General features: G+C 34.8%; 1 protein-coding gene across 1 annotated transcript; it reads left to right on the forward strand.

Moving 5' to 3' along the window:
* Positions 1-1,679: 1,679 nt before the first annotated feature.
* Positions 1,680-19,030, forward strand: LOC110650480 (zinc finger CCCH domain-containing protein 19). The gene is made up of 10 exons (XM_058146956.1): positions 1,680-3,388; positions 3,495-3,574; positions 5,862-6,049; positions 7,591-8,512; positions 8,618-8,745; positions 9,786-9,845; positions 9,924-9,974; positions 12,461-12,531; positions 16,504-16,658; positions 16,752-19,030. Exons 1-10 carry the CDS (start codon positions 1,803-1,805, stop codon positions 18,884-18,886), a joined length of 5,376 nt encoding a protein of 1,791 aa, XP_058002939.1. The 5' UTR covers positions 1,680-1,802; the 3' UTR covers positions 18,887-19,030.
* The last annotated feature ends 487 nt before the right edge of the window (positions 19,031-19,517 follow it).

A 19,517-nucleotide genomic window follows, 5' to 3' on the forward strand; every position in this document is an offset into this window, starting at 1 on the left:
AATTAATTGGACCGTTGAAGTTTAAATCAATCGATTTCAGACTAATTTTTATTATGGTTCATGAAAGAGAAAATCTCAGGCTCCCCATAGATGGATTTAGATTTGGTTCAAAGACGGTCCGAATCGAGACTAGGGCTACCATTAAGCATAGAAAAAACTTTAGACCTCTTAGAATATAGATAAAAGGAACCAAGGACAAAATATAGTTCTTGATTTTTCAGAATGAATGCCTTTATTAAACTTTTTTTTTTTACTTTTAATTTGTTTTTATTTTCTTCATTAAAAATTATAATAAACTGAAATAAAAAATATTACATATAAATATCATATGTTTTTTGGCAGTTTTTTCATTGCACTATCTTCAAAATCCAAGCATATCCTCAAATTTGGGAGCATAGTTAAATTAAATGATCGAAAATAATATATTTTTAAATTAAATATTGCTAATAAATTAAATTATTTATTAATAATATTTAATTTAGTAATATTAAAATCAGTATTGAATTTAAGTATTAATCATAATCAATTACAAAAAAATAAAAATTATTTGAAAAAAAAAAAAACTTTAGGTAACCATAAAATGGTTTGAGAGTCATCATCTCATCCGTATGAACAGATTTTTAGTAAGAGAGTAAATTATTATTAAATCCTTAAAATTAATTAATTAATTTTTATTTTTTTAATATTAAAATTTTAATTTATATTAAATATAATAATATTTTAAATTGAACTATTTATAAATTTACTGATAAATATCCCATCGTATAGTGACAAATTCTTGTCACTAATAATATATTATTAACAATGAATTCACATATTTATTATTATTATTATTATTATTATTATTATATATATATATTATTGATATTTTTATTAATAATACAAATAATAAACAGTATTTTAATGTTCTCTCTTCTCTTTTTCACTTTTATAATATTGTGGATTACATATGTAGATTATAAATTAAACTGTCATTTGTTAAACTTTATTGATAAATGATTAAAATATCGTTATGAGTAATATAAAAACAAAATGATAAAATTAAGGTTAAATTACTATTAAACCCTTATATTAACTTAAAATTAATTAATTGATATTTTATAATACAGTTTGGTTCTTGTCATGTGAGCGTCTTTTTGAAATATAAAAAAATATATTTTTTTTCTTATAAATATATATAATTACCTTCAAAATCAAAGTATATCCTCACATTTGATTGCTTAGTTAAATAAAATGATTGACAATAATATATTTTAAATTAAATAATATTAATAAATAAAAAATTATTTATTAATACGATTTAGTCTAATAATAATATTATTTTTAAAATTATAAATTCTTAAATTTAGTATTAATCAGAATTATATTTTGTTTTATTTTAAAAAATTAATTTAAATATGTAAAATATTTTTCATTAAGAATTTTTTAAAAAAATATTTATTATAAAATATTTTTTTATTTAATTATAATATTAAATTAATAATATATATTTATATTATTCATACGTAATTATTTTTATATATTAATAAAATTATTATAAATAATAATTTATGTTTTCATAAAAATATATAGAAAACAACCTGACCTTACGAGATTGGGTTTCAGCCCATATAATCACAAGAAGAAAACCCGACCCAATATAGGGACAATGCACATCAAAAGAGTTGCAAATAAAAACCTGCCCCCTGCGAATGTCTTCCATCTTTCTAGACTCCAATAGCTAGAAAACGACGCGGATTTCACCTAAATTTCAAAACCCTAACAAATTTTAGGGTTTTCTGATTCTCACTTCAATATCTCCAATGGAAACCGAAGAAGAAGACAATTCAAGGCACTCTACAATAACATCAATGACGGCAACCGCTACAGAGCCTCAAACTGTAAACAACCTCTTATGTACCCAACATCAATGTACGCCCCACCCTGTGACCGAGTTGCCCGACCAACAATTCGGTGGTGGCGGTGGGGATGGCGAGTCACGACCACCACCTGAAACAGAAACTAAAGTTCCCGACGACGGCGAATGTCAGGATGTGGTTGCGGGGGAGAATACGTCCGCTGTAGAGTTTAGCGAGTTGGATGCTGTTGGCGGTGGTGGCGAGTCTCAATCTCCTCCTTCACGATCGTTGCAACGACCGGTGGCTGAGGGAGGCGAAGGAGAGAGTGCTAAGGCCGAAGAGGAGAGTGCTGAGGTGAAAGAGGAGGGCCAGCGTGTCGAGACACCAGAAATTGTGCCAGAGATTCCTGGAAAAGAAGAGGAAGATAATGTTTTGATTCCTGGAGAGGAACGACGTGGACATTTGAACGATAGTGATTCATCTAACGAAGATAAGGATAATGGAGTGGACGTACCAGGAGTGAATAAGGAAACAGAGACTAAAATGGAGGTTGTTGTTAACTTAGTGGAGGACTCTGGGAAGGCAGTGGAATTAGATTTCACTGGTACGATGAAGGGACTGGCAATAGTGTATAAGGATATGGAGAAGAGGGACGTGGTAGAGGAAAAAAAGGAGGAGGCTGCTGATACCGCAGAAGAGGCAGAGATGGCTCATATCTCTGAGGAAACCAAGGAGGATGCAGATAAGGATAATTATGGGGTCGTGGATGCTGGAGTTGACGTGCCAGGAGTGAATATGGAAACAGAGACTACAATGGAGGTTGTTGTTAACTTAGCAGAGGACTCTTGGAAGGCAGTGGAAGCTGATATCACGGGGACGATGGAGGGACCAGTAAAGTTGGATAAGGATATGGGGAAGAGGGACGTGGTAGAGGAAACAAAGGAGGAGGCTGCAGACACCGCAGAAGAGGCAGAGATGGCTCACATGTCAGAGGAAATAAAGGAGGCGGCTTTTGTTACGGCAGAAGAGGCAGAGATGGCTTACATGGCAGAGGATACCGTGGAGGTGGAAGAGGAGAAAGGGTTTGCAGCGGATGTGGAGGAGGAGAAGGAGGGGATGACTGAAGAAGTTGCGTTGGCAGAGGAGATGAAGGCAGCAGAGCAGACTGAAATGACTGACAATGCAGAGGAAACTAAGGTAGCAGAGGAGACAGAGGAGGTTGTTAATGAGGATGGGGACATGAACGAGATGGAGATGGCTGACATGACAGAGGAAAATGAACAGGAAGAGGAGATGGATGTAACAAATGCTAAAGAAGAATCAGGGACGGCTGAAGAAGCAGATAATGCAGAGGAGATGGAACTGGCAGATGGAACTGAGGCGGAGGGGGCAGGAGATGAAGAGGAGGAAGTGAACAGAAATGCTGGTGGGAAGAGGAAGCGGGGAAAGAATGCCAGAGCCCCCACTAGAGTTTCAACCAGGAAGAAGGTGGAGGAGGATGTTTGTTTCATTTGCTTTGATGGAGGTGACCTTGTCCTTTGTGACCGCAGGTAATAAAAAAGAACAACTCATCTAATCCATTTATATGGGTTGTGATGAAGTCTTTATTCTACTATGGTTTTAACTATTTGTTTAAGTATATAATTGGTTGTGTAGGGGGTGCCCTAAGGCATATCATCCTTCCTGTGTTAATCGAGATGAGGCATTCTTTCAAACTAGGGGTCGTTGGAATTGTGGTAAGTGGCTTTTCTTTCTGCTTCCAAGTTTTTAGCATCTTTATTTGATGGGTATATTTTTATTTGATTATTCTGTTACTTGTTATTCTGTAGTGTTTCAGATGTTTGGTTTCTGCTGATCAGTGGACTTTTCTGATGTGGCTTTTGGCTTTTCTTCACTTGCATTTTTTGCATTTTTAAATTTTTAATTAGAGGGATGTAGGGGCTGATGATAAATTTCATAGTGATTATATTAAGGCGTTTTAATGCAATTGTGATGGTACACATTTGGAAATTTAAATTCTAGCAAAAGATGTAAATAATTTCCTTCACCGCTTGAAATATTAAATTTTAATTTTTGTTTATTTTAAAGGTCTTTAAAACATTTACAAATCTCAACTATATAAACACTTCCAATTTTCCAGCGTATCCTTTTACCTGAATTTCTTTTTAAGTATTGAAGTTGTTGCTTTTCTTTTCTTTCGAAAAGGTTCCATGTACACAACAGCGAAGCTTGCAGGAGTGGACTTGTGTGAAGGACAGGAAGCTCTTGCACAGCACACTTTTTAAGTTTTGCAAGCTCACCAAGTTGGTTTATTGTGCGTGGTTTGAGGTGTAACATTGACTCCAATGATTTGTGTTCATGAAATTGTCGAAAGTCCCCACCAATTGCCGATATTAGTGATATTTGTTTCCAAGTAGAGGCAGCAAAATTGTGATTGCTATTCCGCGAAGTAATCATCTTTTAGTGACTGCATGATAGGTTTTATGAAATACTGAAGGTCTCAAAGGCAATTGTAATAGTAGCCTAGCTTTGTATACTACTTTTTGTGGGGAAATATTACAATGTACTTCAGCTCCATTCTTGTGTTGGTTCCTTGAATGACCTGCATCAGTGTTGATAGTTGATGAGAAGAGCAGCACTTTCTGCTTCTAGAAGATAGATTGCCCTATATAATCTCATAGAGATTGTTCTTTGTAAGAAGTTCTGTATTCTATATGGATAAAAGGGTAAGCAAGAAGAATGTTAGCCATTTGTGATCACCTATGTTAAGGGCTTGGACTTGATTATGTTTCAGGCATTTGGTTTAAAACTACCTCCTTGCCTGCCCAGGCTCCAACTTTAAGAAACTGTCTATGATGGAATGAACAGAGACTAATAGAATGTTATTAGCAGGAGAATACATAGTCAGGCAGGATTCTTAATACTAATATTCAACTCAACTCTAATAAGTCTTATTCTCAAATTAGTTGGGGTAGACTATATGGATCCACTTCCTGTGTTCCATTTAGTTTAGGGCTACATCTTTAGAGAGATTTATTGCCACGAAATCCTGTCTTGCTACTTCCCCAATACTAATACTTGTGAAAACAAAATAAATAATAGGGGACATGGAAGTGACAATTTAGTCTAATTTTGAGCTAAATATCATACAGGGTGTAGTTTTGCTGTCAGAGCATCAGGACACTATAACTCATTCAATCAGCCAAGTTTTCCTTTCCTTGCAACTAACTACATGCCTGTTGCCTGGCTTTTGCCCTACTAGTCTTGATTCTTGATGGTTATCAATTGTTCTGGTATTATTGGAACAGCTTTAGAAGCTAAAACACTTCTTCTATGACCACTTCTGTTAAGATTGCTTGGACCTTTTTCCTACCCTCTTGTTATTTCAATGATGGTTAAGTGACTGCTAAGTTGGGCTAAGTCTTTAAAATAGCCCAAATGATAGAGTTAGGGGGGCTCAACAATTGTTGATTGGATGGTATACAGGATGGAATATGTGATATTTTGGGCAACTCGTAGAGAGCATAATTTCCTAAACTTCAAGTCTTTTGAAGAAGTTCATTCTATGGCAAGAGGAAAATCAGATTTGTTTCAGAATAGCCTATGGTCTTGGCTGTATGAATTTGTAGGTTCAATTATTGTGATATTCTTCTTCCTTTGCTTCGTGTTTTGCTTGAAAATGATGGATTATTGTAATGTCCTTGGTCTCACATACAATGATTTAAGCACTTGAAAATTGTTTAAAAACTATTACAATGTGAGATGGACTTCGTTTGTCCACATTGCTAAGAAAATGAGCATTTATAAATTTACTCAAGGGTGCTTGCTTGTACAAGTATTTTTGTGGCATTGTCAACATTATGAATTTGATTTGTTTTGATTTTATTTTTTAATCTATGTTTTCTTGAAAGGTCTATTCCAACGTATATGTTTTCATTTGTTGATATACTTTTTATGAATATTTTGTTATTATAGCTTGCTTGTATAATCTAATATGTTCGATGTTATTTTCTCTGAATTTAGGTTGGCATCTGTGTAGCATCTGTGAGAAGAATGCCTACTATATGTGTTATACATGCACGTTCTCCTTGTGCAAGGGCTGTGTCAAAGATGCTGTCATCCTATGTGTTAGAGGTAACAAAGGTTTCTGTCAGGCATGCATGAGAACTGTCATGTTGATTGAAAGGAATGAGCAGGGAAACAATGAAGTGGTATGTTGAACTTTCAGGTCTTAAATTTCTTCTTGCGTTCTCATTCTTCATATGTTTTGTTGCGGTTGATGCTGTGAAGGATGCACATCTGTCACTGTTTTGGTTTAATTATGTATAATTTACTAAACTTTGAGAAAGGAAATAATATTATCAAATATTCAGTTGTTATTTTGATGTTGTCTTAATTGCTGATGAGTGCTTGTTTGACTGATGTGACTCTTTTAGATACATCTGAATTGATTGCTTTGGGATGAATGTATAAACTCTACTAAGCTTGTGTTCTTGGGTTCTTTGATACCCTAATGTGAATTTCAATAATTAATATGTGGCTCTGATTGGTGTTAAATTGCTAACATGTTATCTGCTTTGATGTGATTTGTCATAATCTACTATACTGTTGACGTGTTTTCTTTTTGCATCTAATCATGCCTGGGTGTGTTATCTGCATGTTACAATTGGTTTGATCAGCTAATAAGCTAATTAGGGGGTCAATGCCATAAACGAATTGTAGTTTTATTTCCATTGGACTATGTCAGGAAACCGTGGGACTATATACTTGTATAGTTTAAGGAATGTCTTTCATTTTTTATAAGTCTATCTGTCATGTTACCAGATTCCTTGTCCATCTTGGTTCAGTTGTCACTGCTCTTCTGTACTTACATCTGTTATTATGCTCTTTGTTTTAAATGTTACTTATTGAAATTAACTGCATATTTCTTGTTCTTCTGGAGTAATGATATTTGTGGAAATAATTGAGATGCAAAAAAATCAACATTCTTCCCCTGTCAGCCTTTTTTTGCTTTTTCTCACTTTATAATGACGTTTCTCATAATTTTAAGCAGATTTTTGGATAAAGAGATTAAAAGTCTTAAAGAGTTTTTGATGTTATTTTTTTTTCCCCGTAAAATATGTTATAAAAGAAATAGAAGAACTGATCACAAGATAGAGGGAATTCTCCCATTTACTTGTTTTGCACATCTTTTCTTCTCTCTTTTCTGGCATCTGCTTAATACTGTTTTCTTTCTCATAATGAAGCATAATGTGTTTGCTTACTGCCAAATTGGGTTCTCTGCTTAAAACCAGTTTCCATCTACCCATTTCTTGATACCTTTGGACTTGTCTCTTTGTATTTATGTTCTCCCTACTTAACAACTGATGCAGCACACTTGTAGTAGTAACTATTTAAACAATAAAACAAGCTTCAGTCCATCCTTAACTTGGTGCTTCAGCAATTAATTCTTTTTTATTACTTAGCCTGACCAGCTTTGTGAAAGAATACTGAGGTGGTTGTTGATTCCACTTCTTTTTCTGAATTTTCCCACAAATATATTTTTTTAGTTGCTTAGTCTGCAGTCTGCACCACTACTTTATGTATTACCTTTTCTTCTTTTTTTCCTCTTTTACTTTTTGTTTGTTGCAATTTGAGTGTCAGTTTTATTTCATTTTTTATTTTGCACTCTCTCTCTCTTTCTCTCTCTCTCTCTCTGTTGATGACAATTTTGTTTTATTTCTGCTCTGCTTATGCGGTTGTAATTGTGCAGGCCCAAATAAATTTTGATGACAGAAGTAGCTGGGAGTATCTCTTCAAGGATTACTGGATTGATTTAAATGGGAGGCTATCTATAACTTCAGACGAACTTTCTCAAGCTAAAAATCCGTGGAAAGGATCCGAGTTACATGCTGGGAAGCGGGAATCCATGGATGAACCTTATGATTCTCATAATGATGCAGGATCAGGATCAGACAGTTCTGGAAATCCAGAAGTAACTACTTCTAAAAGAAGAAAGGCCAAAAAGCGGTTGAAATCTCATGCTAAGGAGAAGGATTCACTGATTACAACAACAGTAAATGATGCTGAAGAGGCATCCCCTGATGGAAGTGTGCAGTGGGCATCAAAAGAGCTTTTGGAATTTGTTATGCATATGAAGAATGGTGATAAATCTGTGTGTTCTCAATTTGATGTGCAAGCTCTTCTTCTGGAATATATAAAAAGGAATAAACTTCGCGATCCTCGTCGTAAAAGTCAAATAATTTGTGATTCAAGGCTTGAGAAACTGTTTGGGAAGCCACGTGTGGGGCATTTTGAAATGTTAAAACTTCTGGAAACTCACTTTCTTTTAAAAGAGGATTCTCAGGCAGATGATCTTCAAGGGAGCGTTGTTGATACTGAAACTAATCAGTTGGAGGCTGATGGAAACTCTGATGTTCTAATGAAGACTAGTAAGGACAAGAGACGTAGGTCACGTAAAAAGGGTTATGGAAGAGGATTGCAATCTAATCTTGATGATTATGCAGCCATTGATACACACAACATCAATTTAATCTACTTACGGCGGAGTTTGTTGGAGAATCTAATTGAGGATGCTGAAACATTTCATGATAAAGTTGTTGGTTCTTTTGTGAGAATAAGGATATCTGGAAGTGCTCAAAAGCAAGATTTATATAGGCTAGTCCAAGTTGTTGGTAAATATTGTATTTAAGTAGTTTCACTTTTTCACAAATTTTTGGCCCGAGTCTAGTAGAAAACAAATGTCATATGATTATAAAGTTCTTTTATGACTTATGCAGGTACAAACAAAGCTTCTGAACCCTATAGAGTTGGCAAAAAGACAACTGATTACCTGCTGGAAATATTAAATTTAAACAAGACAGAGATTGTTTCAATTGACATAATCTCAAATCAAGAATTCACTGAGGTGATTAATGATACCACTTCTATTTCAAGTTATTTTTGCATTTTCAATAGGGTAGCAAATAAGCTGAGGCACTTGTGAGTTGCTCAAAGCTGAACTTGATAGCATAAATGCTTGCTTGAGTTTGTTGCTAAGGTTAATGTGCTAATCTCTAGTTTGGTTTTGAGTTTTCTTTAGTAAATTAGCTAAGCTTGAGTTTGGTGAAGCTCGACCTTGTAGGCTCACCAGTCAACATTTTTATGAACTATTAATAATTTGATTGACTTTATGTTATATGTATCTCTATTTATAACATGGATAAGAGTCTTCTTTAAAAATGTTTATTAAAAGAATAAATGGAGAAATAACTTTTTTTTTTCTTAAAAAAATTTTACATACTTACATTGTAAGCCTTAATGTTTTACACATATACATGCTAATATTAAAAGAAAACATATATGGTTAAGTATATTGATATTTTTAACATATATAAAAAATAGATTTGTGAATTTTTTATGTAGTTCAAGTCTACGGAGAAAGAACTTAGTTTTGATTGAACTTCTTGTTTACATTTAACCAATGAGCCATGTATGAATAGGGTTGTTTTTTGGTTGGTTTACTTGTTTGATAAATGAGGCATGCTTGAGTCTAAATTTAGAGGCTGTTTGATAAATGAGTCGAGTCTGAGCTCATTTGCTGGCCAACTCAGCATTGCTTCATTGTGATCATAATACTTTAGAATTTTGTTTGGAGTCAAAATATGATGTTTTAGTGCTAGAGAGCCTTCTGTTATGGACACTTGCCCGCAATGATTTAAGGGAAATATTCAGGTGTAATGGGTAAACCTGTTATACTGTCAAACATGAACTAAAACATTGAGATTATGATGGTTTGGCATAAAATGCTTAGCAGTGTTTCCTTTTTACAATATTTCAACTGAAATTGCTACGTATCAGACATTATCGATAATATTAAAGATTAATTGATGAATCTTATTTTGTTATCTCCGTGTCTTTTATGATTATTGCTCTGCTAAAGGGGATTTTGTTCTTGTATTTTCTTAGGATGAATGCAAGCGACTGCGACAGAGCATAAAATGTGGTCTTATCAATCGGTTGACTGTGGTATGCTATGTTACTTTGCATTCTCTGTATTAGTTTCTACATTCTGCATTTCCTGAAGAGACAATTTGTTGCTTGTAGGGTGACATTCAGGAAAAGGCCATGGCACTTCAGGCAGTCAGAGTTGAAGATGTAAGTCTTTTAGTGTCAACAACTTCTGTTATGATGTTTGACGTTTGGAATATTTTAAATGGTCTTTTTGATTTTTGAACAAAAGCAAACTATTCATGGGAAGTAATAAGTTAATCTTTTTTTGACCATCTATGAGCTACCATGTGGTTACTCTACTCTCCCCTTTAACGTACTCCGTCCTCCCCCCCAGGTAGTAATGCTGACTTCCTGAGGTAAAATTCTGATAATAAGAAACTGTGGTTGACTTATTAAAAGATAGATCTAAACATTATTGCTACTTCAAAAGTAATGGTATCCTCAATGTTTTTACGTATCATGTTGCCTAATTTTTCTGCTTTTGTTTCATTAGTATGTTTATAATTTAAGTAGTTGAAACTTGAGACTCTAAGGTCTAGAACTTGAAAGGAATAATAAATAATGGTTGATCAAGGATGAACTTTGGGCTTTATGAAATTCTTTGGACAAGAACATCATATCACTTACATTTTCTGTTTTTTTTTTTGTTGGTACGTATATAAATGAAAGGGGTAATTTTCTCCAACCGTCCCTCAACTTTGAGTTTGTTTTACTTCCGCCCCTCATCTTTTTAGTTTGTCATTACAAAATTTCTGAATTGTAATTTTGTTTTACAAAAATTCTTATAACCTGCAATAGCAGGTTTTCTGGTTAAAAAGAATAAATTTACCATTTTGGCTCTCTCAAAAAGAATAAAATCACTATTGTTTCCTTTTTTTCCTTTTTTTTTCCTCTTTCTTACCTTTATTATTAAATTAATTGATAATTATTATCATTAAAAATATTTTATTTCAATTAAATATGTTAATAAAATTATTAATTCTATATATTTTTATTAATTAAAATTTAATTTTTAACAATTTAATAATAATAATAATAATAAATTCTAAATTTTTAAATATTATTTTGTTAATAAATGATATTTCCTAAATTTTTTTGTTTTAATATAATAAAATAAATAAAAATCAAATAGTAAATAATAATTTATAGATTTATTTTGATTAAATATTAATTTGGTATTTATTTAATCATGATGGTAAGAAAGAGAGAAAGTAAAGGGGCAAAATGGTAATTTTATCTTTAAAAGGGAAGGCAAAAAGATAATTTTATCATTTTTAACCTGAAAACCTGCCTTGCAGGTTAGAGGGATTTTCGTGAAATAAAATTAAAATTCATGGATTTTGTTGTAACAAATTGAAGATGAGGGTCGGAAGTGAAACAACCCTCAAGGTTGAAGGGCAGCTGATACAAAGTACCCTAATTGAAAGAGTCTAGACGGTTATATTTGAAAGAGTGTTGTAGCATGTACTTCTGGCCTAATGTTACTTTGTAGGTAAAGATCGTAAGTAAATTTAAAAACTTTCCAGACCAGTGGGAAAAATAGCAAATGGTTAAGTTTATTTGGATCCACCTGTAATCTGGATCCAGTCATTTTCAGTTGACTGTAAAGAATTAAGTTTCCATGAAGACAACCTCTCTTATTATCATTTAGAAGTTTCTAAAATTAAACAAGTTTTCACATTTTTTAGATGACAAAACTATACATTATAGAATATATTTGTAAAATTGAGGCAAAATTAAAATGTGGTAGGATTCCTTCTTGAGTTAGGGCTGGGGAGATAAGCCTGACAGGGCAAAGAAAAATAAAATTCCATCTGTAGCCTTTTGACCATGTCAAGCTCTAGGATTAGCAAATGGAACAATATCTTTCAAACAGCACTTTTTATGAATTTAAATTGGAATCATTTTGTGATAGCAATTGTGGTCACCTTTAATGGAAACTGTGCAGTTGTGGCTTGTTGCTATGTAGATCTTTTTTTTTTTTTAAAAAAATGCAAAATGCATAAAATGAATAAATATTAAAGGAGTTTATAAAAAAATTTGAAAAGTACAACTAACTAATGAGCACATATACATCAAATAGAGACATTGAATCTATGATTTATTTCCATTATTGTGAAGTGTGAACCAACAAAGCAAAGTGTGAAAATGCCCCTAGGCCCTAGATATTTCAAGCTAACATTTCATTCAGTAAGAATTAAAGGATTTAGGTTGAAGAAAGAGTGAAAATGGTTGCTGGATGAGCCAGAGGAAAAAGAAACTGCTTTTTTATACATGAAACAACCTTTATGATAGGTCATTACCAATGCAGAAATATTTTGTCTATTACTGACACCAGTAAAGGGACTCTGAAAATCTGTTAAACAATGGCTGTCATGTTACCTTATGTAATGGCTATTATTTGAAACCTTGGTATTTTGTAAATTGTCACTCTCTGCTTGAGAGATACTAGCTGTTGTTTTACGCCTTATACGTTCAAATTATAACTAGTGCAGACTCAATTATTTACTCAGCATCTTGATGAATGTTTATTTTGCCTTGTCTGCAATCATTCTTTGTGCTATTTGAAAAATTGATGATTCTTTATATTAATCTGCTTTTCTATGATGGTTCACTATATTCTAATGCAGTCGTTGGAATCAGAGGTAACACGTCTCAGTCATCTTCGTGATCGAGCCAGTGATTTGGGCCGGAGAAAGGAATATCCTTTGCTCATGAATTTTATCATCCATTTTACGTTCTTAGTTCATTCAGTTCGTTTCTTGTCATTGACTTTTTACTTCCTGTTTGGTCATGTGAAGCGTAGGTATACGGAGTCTTCAGTTAGACAAGTAGAGCACATTAGGGTAGAGGGGTAGAGGATAGAAAGAAAAGAAGGGGTAGACTTAAATTGACTTTGAGAAGAGTAGTACAACATGACCTAGAAGCATTACACATTTTCGAGGATTTAACTCAAAATCGTTTAGAGTGGAGAAAGAGAATCCATATAGACGATCCCAAATTTTTGAGATAAAGGCTTAGTTGAGTTGAGTTGACTTTTTACTTCCTGTTATACATTCTTAACATATGCTACGAGGCATGAGTGTCATTCTCATAGTTTTCAGAATCGGACCTGACCAGCCGGTCGGACTGGGTTAACCATGACCCGGATCACTGGTCGTTCCAGTCTGATTAAATCACTGTTCTACTCCATTTGAAATGAAAAAAAATAGACCCCCTAACATGAACAAATGCTGAACCCGTGACCTTTGGGAGGAAGTTAGAGTACTGGTACTATAGTTAACCTTTTGAAGCCTGTTACTTTTCCTCTTATTGCAGTTATAAAGTTGCCATTATTGCAACACCGCTAATTGTTCATTCTATCAGACCTTGGCCCTCTTTCTCTTTGTAAGAACATTATGAGTTGATGACCTTTTTCACAAAAACACATGTAGTATTATTGTAAAATATGTGATAAAGGAACCTATAAAATTTTCAAAAGAAACCTATGAAACTGGTTTGTATGGCTTGCAAAGAAGATTTAAACATGATAATTTAAATATTTTGTATAAAATTCATTTTGTTGGAATATAAATATTGAAAATTTTGAATTCAGTTGCTCAGGAAAAGTGAACTTGATATGCATTATTATTTTTTCATGTCACATTCATATACATTGCATTTGTTCCTTTGGATAAAACAAGCATGTAACTTTTAAGTGCTTATGAATAGTTTTAGATGCTCTGTTGTCAGACTTATTGTAATATTTGGTCATTTGGATTCAGATATAAAGTTTCAAAATTGTGTTGTAGCTTGAATTTGGAGAATTTGGCGACAAGTTTACTCATGTTTGTAATAGCAAACAGTTTGGGTTAGTGACAACTGACAAGCATAGCTGCTTTTGCCAAAGTTGAGATTATGGCTAATTCTTTGGAATTGCAATTTTATGTTCTATGTTTGATGTCTCAGTACAATTATGAGGTGTAAAATTTTTCAAGTGATGATGTGAACATTAAATTAATTTTTTTAATGCAAATCACTCCATCTGGCTCAGATGGGAGCTGCATTGGACTTGTTATCTACTCCATTACATAGAAAGGAAAATTATATTGATAAGTACCATTATTTTAATAGCTATACTATTACCTGGTAGCAGATTTTAGACCTTGGCTATAGTTGCAAATGGTGCATGAATTGTGTTTATAATAATGCATTCCCAAAGAATTGGTATTATTTGTAAATTTGGTTAAATTGGGTGGATTATTTTGGTCGTTAGTCTGAGCTATTGTTGCACCATTAGATTGTCATGTATTAATGTTATTTTGTTGGTTTTTTTTACTAGTAGTTTTGAGTTTATGGGAGAGCATGTACTGTAATATAATAATCTATTTGCTTATTGTTTTTCTAAGAAGAAATCTATGTGCTGGTTTGAACATGGAAAAATAAAAGGCTTACATCCACTGAATTAGGCTTGTACACCAACTTTATTCTCTTAACCTACAAGAGCAGAGCATTTTAATTGAATCTTGCCCACTCATTTGTTATCGTTTGTTTCATTTTTGGATCATTGCTATTGTTCTATGTAATTCTGCTGCCCATTTTTGCATTTTCAGTGGTAATTTATATTGGATTTCAGGTGTTACAAGCCATTTTCTTCCACATAATTAGGCTTGTACACCTACTTTATTCTCTTAACCTACAAGATCAGAGCATTTTAATTGAATCTTCCCCACTCATTTGTTCTCTGTTATTTCATTTTTGGATCATTACAATTTTTCTTGTAATCCTGCTACCCACTTTGGCACTTTCAATGGTAATTTATATTGGATTTCAGGTGTTATAAGCAATTTTCTTCCTCAAAACAAACCATGCTTATGTCCTACAGAGCTTGAGAGGAAAATGGAGCTTGTTATATGTTGAATTTGAACACGAATGCTCTCAAGGTTCTGGCCGTCAAAGTAGTTGCCTAGATTTGAAACTCTTGAAACAGAAAGATAGGAGATGGAATTGGAGAACCAAAGGAGCTGGGCAAAAATACAAACCTGAAAGGTTGGGTATATTTTTTAAATGGAGTCTCAAGATTAAGAGATAGAGGGAATTGTGAAGCTATGGAAAACTTTTATGAATCGAGTTACTGATTTTGTGGGAAATGGATGAGATTTTTGGGCAGGGGTGGTCAAGCATGTCGACTATTGAGTGTATTTTTTCTATGGGAAGCAATATGAAAGTGAAGGTGCCTATAAATATATATTAGTAAAAAAATGCCTTCTTTTCATCAAACATTGAGTATTATCTCTTTTTTTCTAAGAGATTTGGCATGGCAAGCAAAGCATACATGTAATGGACAAGGAATTTAAAAGCTGAAAATTTTATGAAAAGGGGGCCTTTTTCCCCCTCTCTTGATGGATATTTTCTTGCAAGGCTCAAGCTGTCCTGATGAGTCATGCTTCTTCATTATCAATGTGAGAGATTTTTTGGTGTTTTGTTTGCTGTTGTACATAATTGTATTATTGGGGGAAATATTGGTGGAATTGAATTCTTGGGGAGGCTCTGCTTGTTGATCTATGCATAGAGAAATATGAAACTCAATAGACTATTTGGAGAAAATGGAATTTGAGGACTTTTGAGCATATAGAAACAATTTGGGCATACTTGTAGATTGTGGAGACTCTTAAAATTGTATTCCTAATGTGCATGGCTAATGTCCCCTTCATGTCTTTCTTGTTGTAGTTTTTGTTTACTTGTTAGAGGGGAAAACAATGTCTGATTCATTTTAAACAATGAAAGACCACAAGATGCTTGCTTGTGTAGCTGGGTTCAGTCATGCAGAGGGAAAGGCATATTATCTACAAAATTAAAGAAAAGGTGGTTGGATTGGATGAGTGCTGATAAAAATTGCTATATGATTATGAAATCCTTGCTAAGTTGAAGGAAAATTCTAAGAAGTGTGATTAGGCTTGCTTTGATTTTTGAGTAGTGGAGTAGTATGCCCCTAAAACAAGGAAAGAAGAGATTAAGATGCTAAGATGGATATTAAGAAATGTAATGAAGGACTGAATAAGGAATGAGTGCCTCCATAAGCATGTAGAGCTGGCACTCATTCAGGGTAAATTGAGAGGCATGCTTGAGATGGTTTTAGGTGTATTGAGACTTGTGGATGCATAAACATGGAAGAGTAAGAAAGTTCAAGTGGTAAGAACAATAAAGAGAGTAGGTAGATAATGTGGGCTATAGTGAAAAAAAAAATGATTTAGTATCAAAGTTACTTAGAAATTAAATTGAACCCAAGTATTTTGAGACTGAATATGAGAATTTGATGCTTTAAGTTTTGAATCTTTGATGATACTATCTAATACCATCTAAGGAATGTTTCTTTTAATAGGGAGGTTTGTTCTATTAATTTCTAATGAAAAGCTCTTTGCAAGTTGAGAATGTAGCTTTATCATGTATGATGATTACAGAGCTTTGCATTTACATGTTTCCTTTTCATGGCATCTGCCTATAAAGCAAAGGGTTTACAATGTGCTATTCAATCTAGAATAGTAATATGCATAAACTCGGCCATAGGAAAGAAAGTGAATTTAAAATATGTCTTGTATAGATTTATTTGTTATTTTGCATTTGTATTTTCTCCTTTGGAAGCAATCACTTTTTTACAGAAACAGTTTAGTGTAGTCCTTAACTTATGCTTCACGCTTAGAGAATGTGTAGAGAAATTGCAGCTTCTGAAATCGCCTATGGAGCGCCAGCGCAGATTGGAAGAAATTCCAGAAATTCATGCTGACCCAAATATGGATCCAAGTTATGAGTCTGAGGAAGATGAAGGCCAAACGGATGGAAAGAGACAAGGTCTTTTATTTTCTTATACTTTGCAAGCTTTACCTTATTTATATTTGTTTTACCTTTTATCATTCAATTTTGACAAAACTTTTGGTGTTGCAGACTATCTGAGGCCTGGAAGTAGTAGCTTTAACAGGAGAGGGAGAGAGCCAATTCCTCCTGGAAGAGGAAGTTTTGCTTCAAATGATTCGTGGGGAACTAGGAATTACTCGAGCACGAATCGGGAGTTGAGCAGAAATTTGTCCAATAAAGGTTTCTTGAACAAGGGGGATGATAATGCCGGAGCTGGTGAGATACTAAATGAAAGCTTATGGAGTCAAGGAAGGGACAGAGAAACACAACAATCACAAAGTTGGGAGAACCCAAAATCTGCAGCAAATTTGGAAACTAAGAGTTTCCATCCTGTGCTATCATCAGAATCAGTTCCTAGTGTTAAACAGGATATCGCAGTGGCACCTTCCTCTGCAGTGGTAACACAAGCTGCAATCAAAATTAATGAAACAGACAAGATATGGCATTACCAGGATCCATCTGGAAAAATACAAGGACCATTTTCCATGGTGCAGCTGCGGAAATGGAGTAATACTGGATATTTCCCTGCTGATCTGAGAATATGGAGAACTGATGAGAAGCAGGATGACTCTTTTCTTTTGACTGATGCATTGTCTGGAAATTTCCAGAGAGACCCTCAATTGGTGGACAGCAGTTCCCTGAAAAGTCACAGTCCACATCTATCATCATCATATTCCACAAGCACAGGAGATTGTAAACCTCAGTCTGAAATTAGTAATTCTACTGGTCGAGCTGCTTCAGCACCCCTTGATGTTCCCAAGTATTCTGCAGAAAAGTGGGGTTCTGAGACAAACCTGCCTTCCCCAACACCAGCCCAAGCTGCCACAAGTGGAACAAAGGGGAAACCATTTGAAAGTAAATGGTCACCCACCCCAGCTCAACCTGCTGGTTCTCTCTTGGTGGCCAACTCACTCCCAGGTGGTAATGGAGAGCTGCAACGCCTTGCTATGGTTATCCCTGAAATCAGCCAATTGCCACATTCTTCAACTCCATCTTCTTCGACAAAACTGTTGAATTCTGCAAATTCTCCTCAGATGCATTCTCAATCAACATTGTCTGGTGAATCACCAAGGGTACAGGTCATTTCCCATCCGCTTCCGGCACCTGATTCTGGTGGTGCTTCAGTTAATACTGTCATTGATATGAAAAGTCTCCAGAATTTGGTTCATCCTGTGACCAATAATAATCCTCTTATTGGAACACAAGGATGGGGAGCTGTTTCAGTTTCAAAACCAGAAATGGTCGCTTCACACGCAATATCTGGTAGTGGATCTCAGGGGTGGGGAAGTGCACCATCCCAGAAGCCAGAGCAGAACAATTCAATTTCCATGCCCACTCAAGCTGGTGCGTATGGTAACTGGGGCGATGCATCAACTTCTGCTGCCCATAGTTCTGCTTCATCCTTTATTGCAAGCAACCCAACCGGTGTTTCTCCTGCGCCAGGAGCTTCAGGTTTGGCACCATCTGATGTTTGGAGAGGTCCAATGCCTGGGCAACCCAACATTCAACCTTCTGCTGCTCCATCTAATGTGCCATGGGGCATGGGCATTACTGATAACCAAACTGTTACACCTAAACAAGGGCTAGAAAATCAAAATATTGGTTGGGGGCCGGTTCCAGGAAATCCAAACATGGGCTGGGGAGGACCTGTGTCTGCAAATTCAAATCAGGGTTGGGTTGTATCTGGTCAGGGGCCAGCACCTGCAAACGCAAACCCAGGCTGGGTTGTGCATGGGCAAGTGCAAGCACCTGGAAACGCAAATCTGGGTTGGGCTGCTCCTGTTCAGGGTCAAGCACAGGGAAATGCATTTCCAGGTTGGGTGCCACCTGGCCAAGTTCAAACACCAGTAAATGCCAATCCAGCTTGGGTTGCACCTGGCCAAGGGCCACCTCCTGGGAATGCAAATCCCAGTTGGGCAGCATCTCCAGGGAACATGGGGTCATGGGGAAGTGAAAAGAACAATGGGGACAGATACTCAAGCCAAAGGGATGGTGGTTCTCAGGGTGGAGACACCGGTTATGGTGGAGGCAAGCCATGGAATAAGCAGTCATCATTTGGCAGGGGAGACTCTTCTAGGCCCCCCTTCAAAGGGCATAGAGTGTGCAAGTACCATGAAAGTGGGCATTGCAAAAAGGGTGCAGCGTGTGATTATTTGCATACTTGAGCTTTAGAATTTTTGAGCAGCGTAGTGCAATTAAGTCTGTACAGTAATTTTATTTGAAAGAGGTTAGACATTATAAAAATCTTTTTATGTTTTATACTTGTAAAACCCTGTGCAGTTTAGCAGCTTATCTTTCTTTTTTGTTTTTTAATTATTTTTTTATCCGCCTTTGGATGCTTGCCTTCCTATTGCATTAACATATTCAATTAAATAAGCTTGGTTTAATTTTCTTCCAGTCTTTTTTCTTATTTTGAGTAAATGTTTCGTGGAACAACTTGTTATAGGATGAGAGAGGAATAGTTATTCCTAGTGATGGGGATACAATATTTACTATTAACAGTGTCTATTAACTTCTAAATTTTAACTTCAGTTGATTTTTTGAAAATTAATTGTTGTCAATATTGTTATTAATATTGTTGTTGCAATAAATATTAAAAATCACCTAGTTAACTTTTAGTCGCTCACTCGGAGAAAGATTCATATTTCTCTGAAAGAGGGTGTATTAAATTTATGTCCTCTGTAGTATCATAGAATTTTTCCTCTGATTCTCTATTGCTTGGAGAGGGATAGATTCGTAATTGTTGTTTCTTCCTTCTCTACTCTATCAAACATTGTAGTATCCTTTCTTTTGGAG

Source organism: Hevea brasiliensis, chromosome 1, assembly GCF_030052815.1.
Source record: "Hevea brasiliensis isolate MT/VB/25A 57/8 chromosome 1, ASM3005281v1, whole genome shotgun sequence".
In the NCBI taxonomy this organism is placed as follows: domain Eukaryota; kingdom Viridiplantae; phylum Streptophyta; class Magnoliopsida; order Malpighiales; family Euphorbiaceae; genus Hevea; species Hevea brasiliensis.

What these genes read in the sequence shown, in the direction of transcription:
- LOC110650480 (XM_058146956.1), top strand. Translation starts at nt 1,803, where the DNA reads ATGGAAACCGAAGAAGAAGACAATTCAAGGCACTCTACAATAACATCA. An exon ending in CAAATCAAGAATTCACTGAG is followed by an intron (nt 8,746 to 9,785) that starts GTGATTAATGAT and finishes GTATTTTCTTAG; the next exon opens with GATGAATGCAAGCGACTGCG. An exon ending in AACGGATGGAAAGAGACAAG is followed by an intron (nt 16,659 to 16,751) that starts GTCTTTTATTTT and finishes TTGGTGTTGCAG; the next exon opens with ACTATCTGAGGCCTGGAAGT.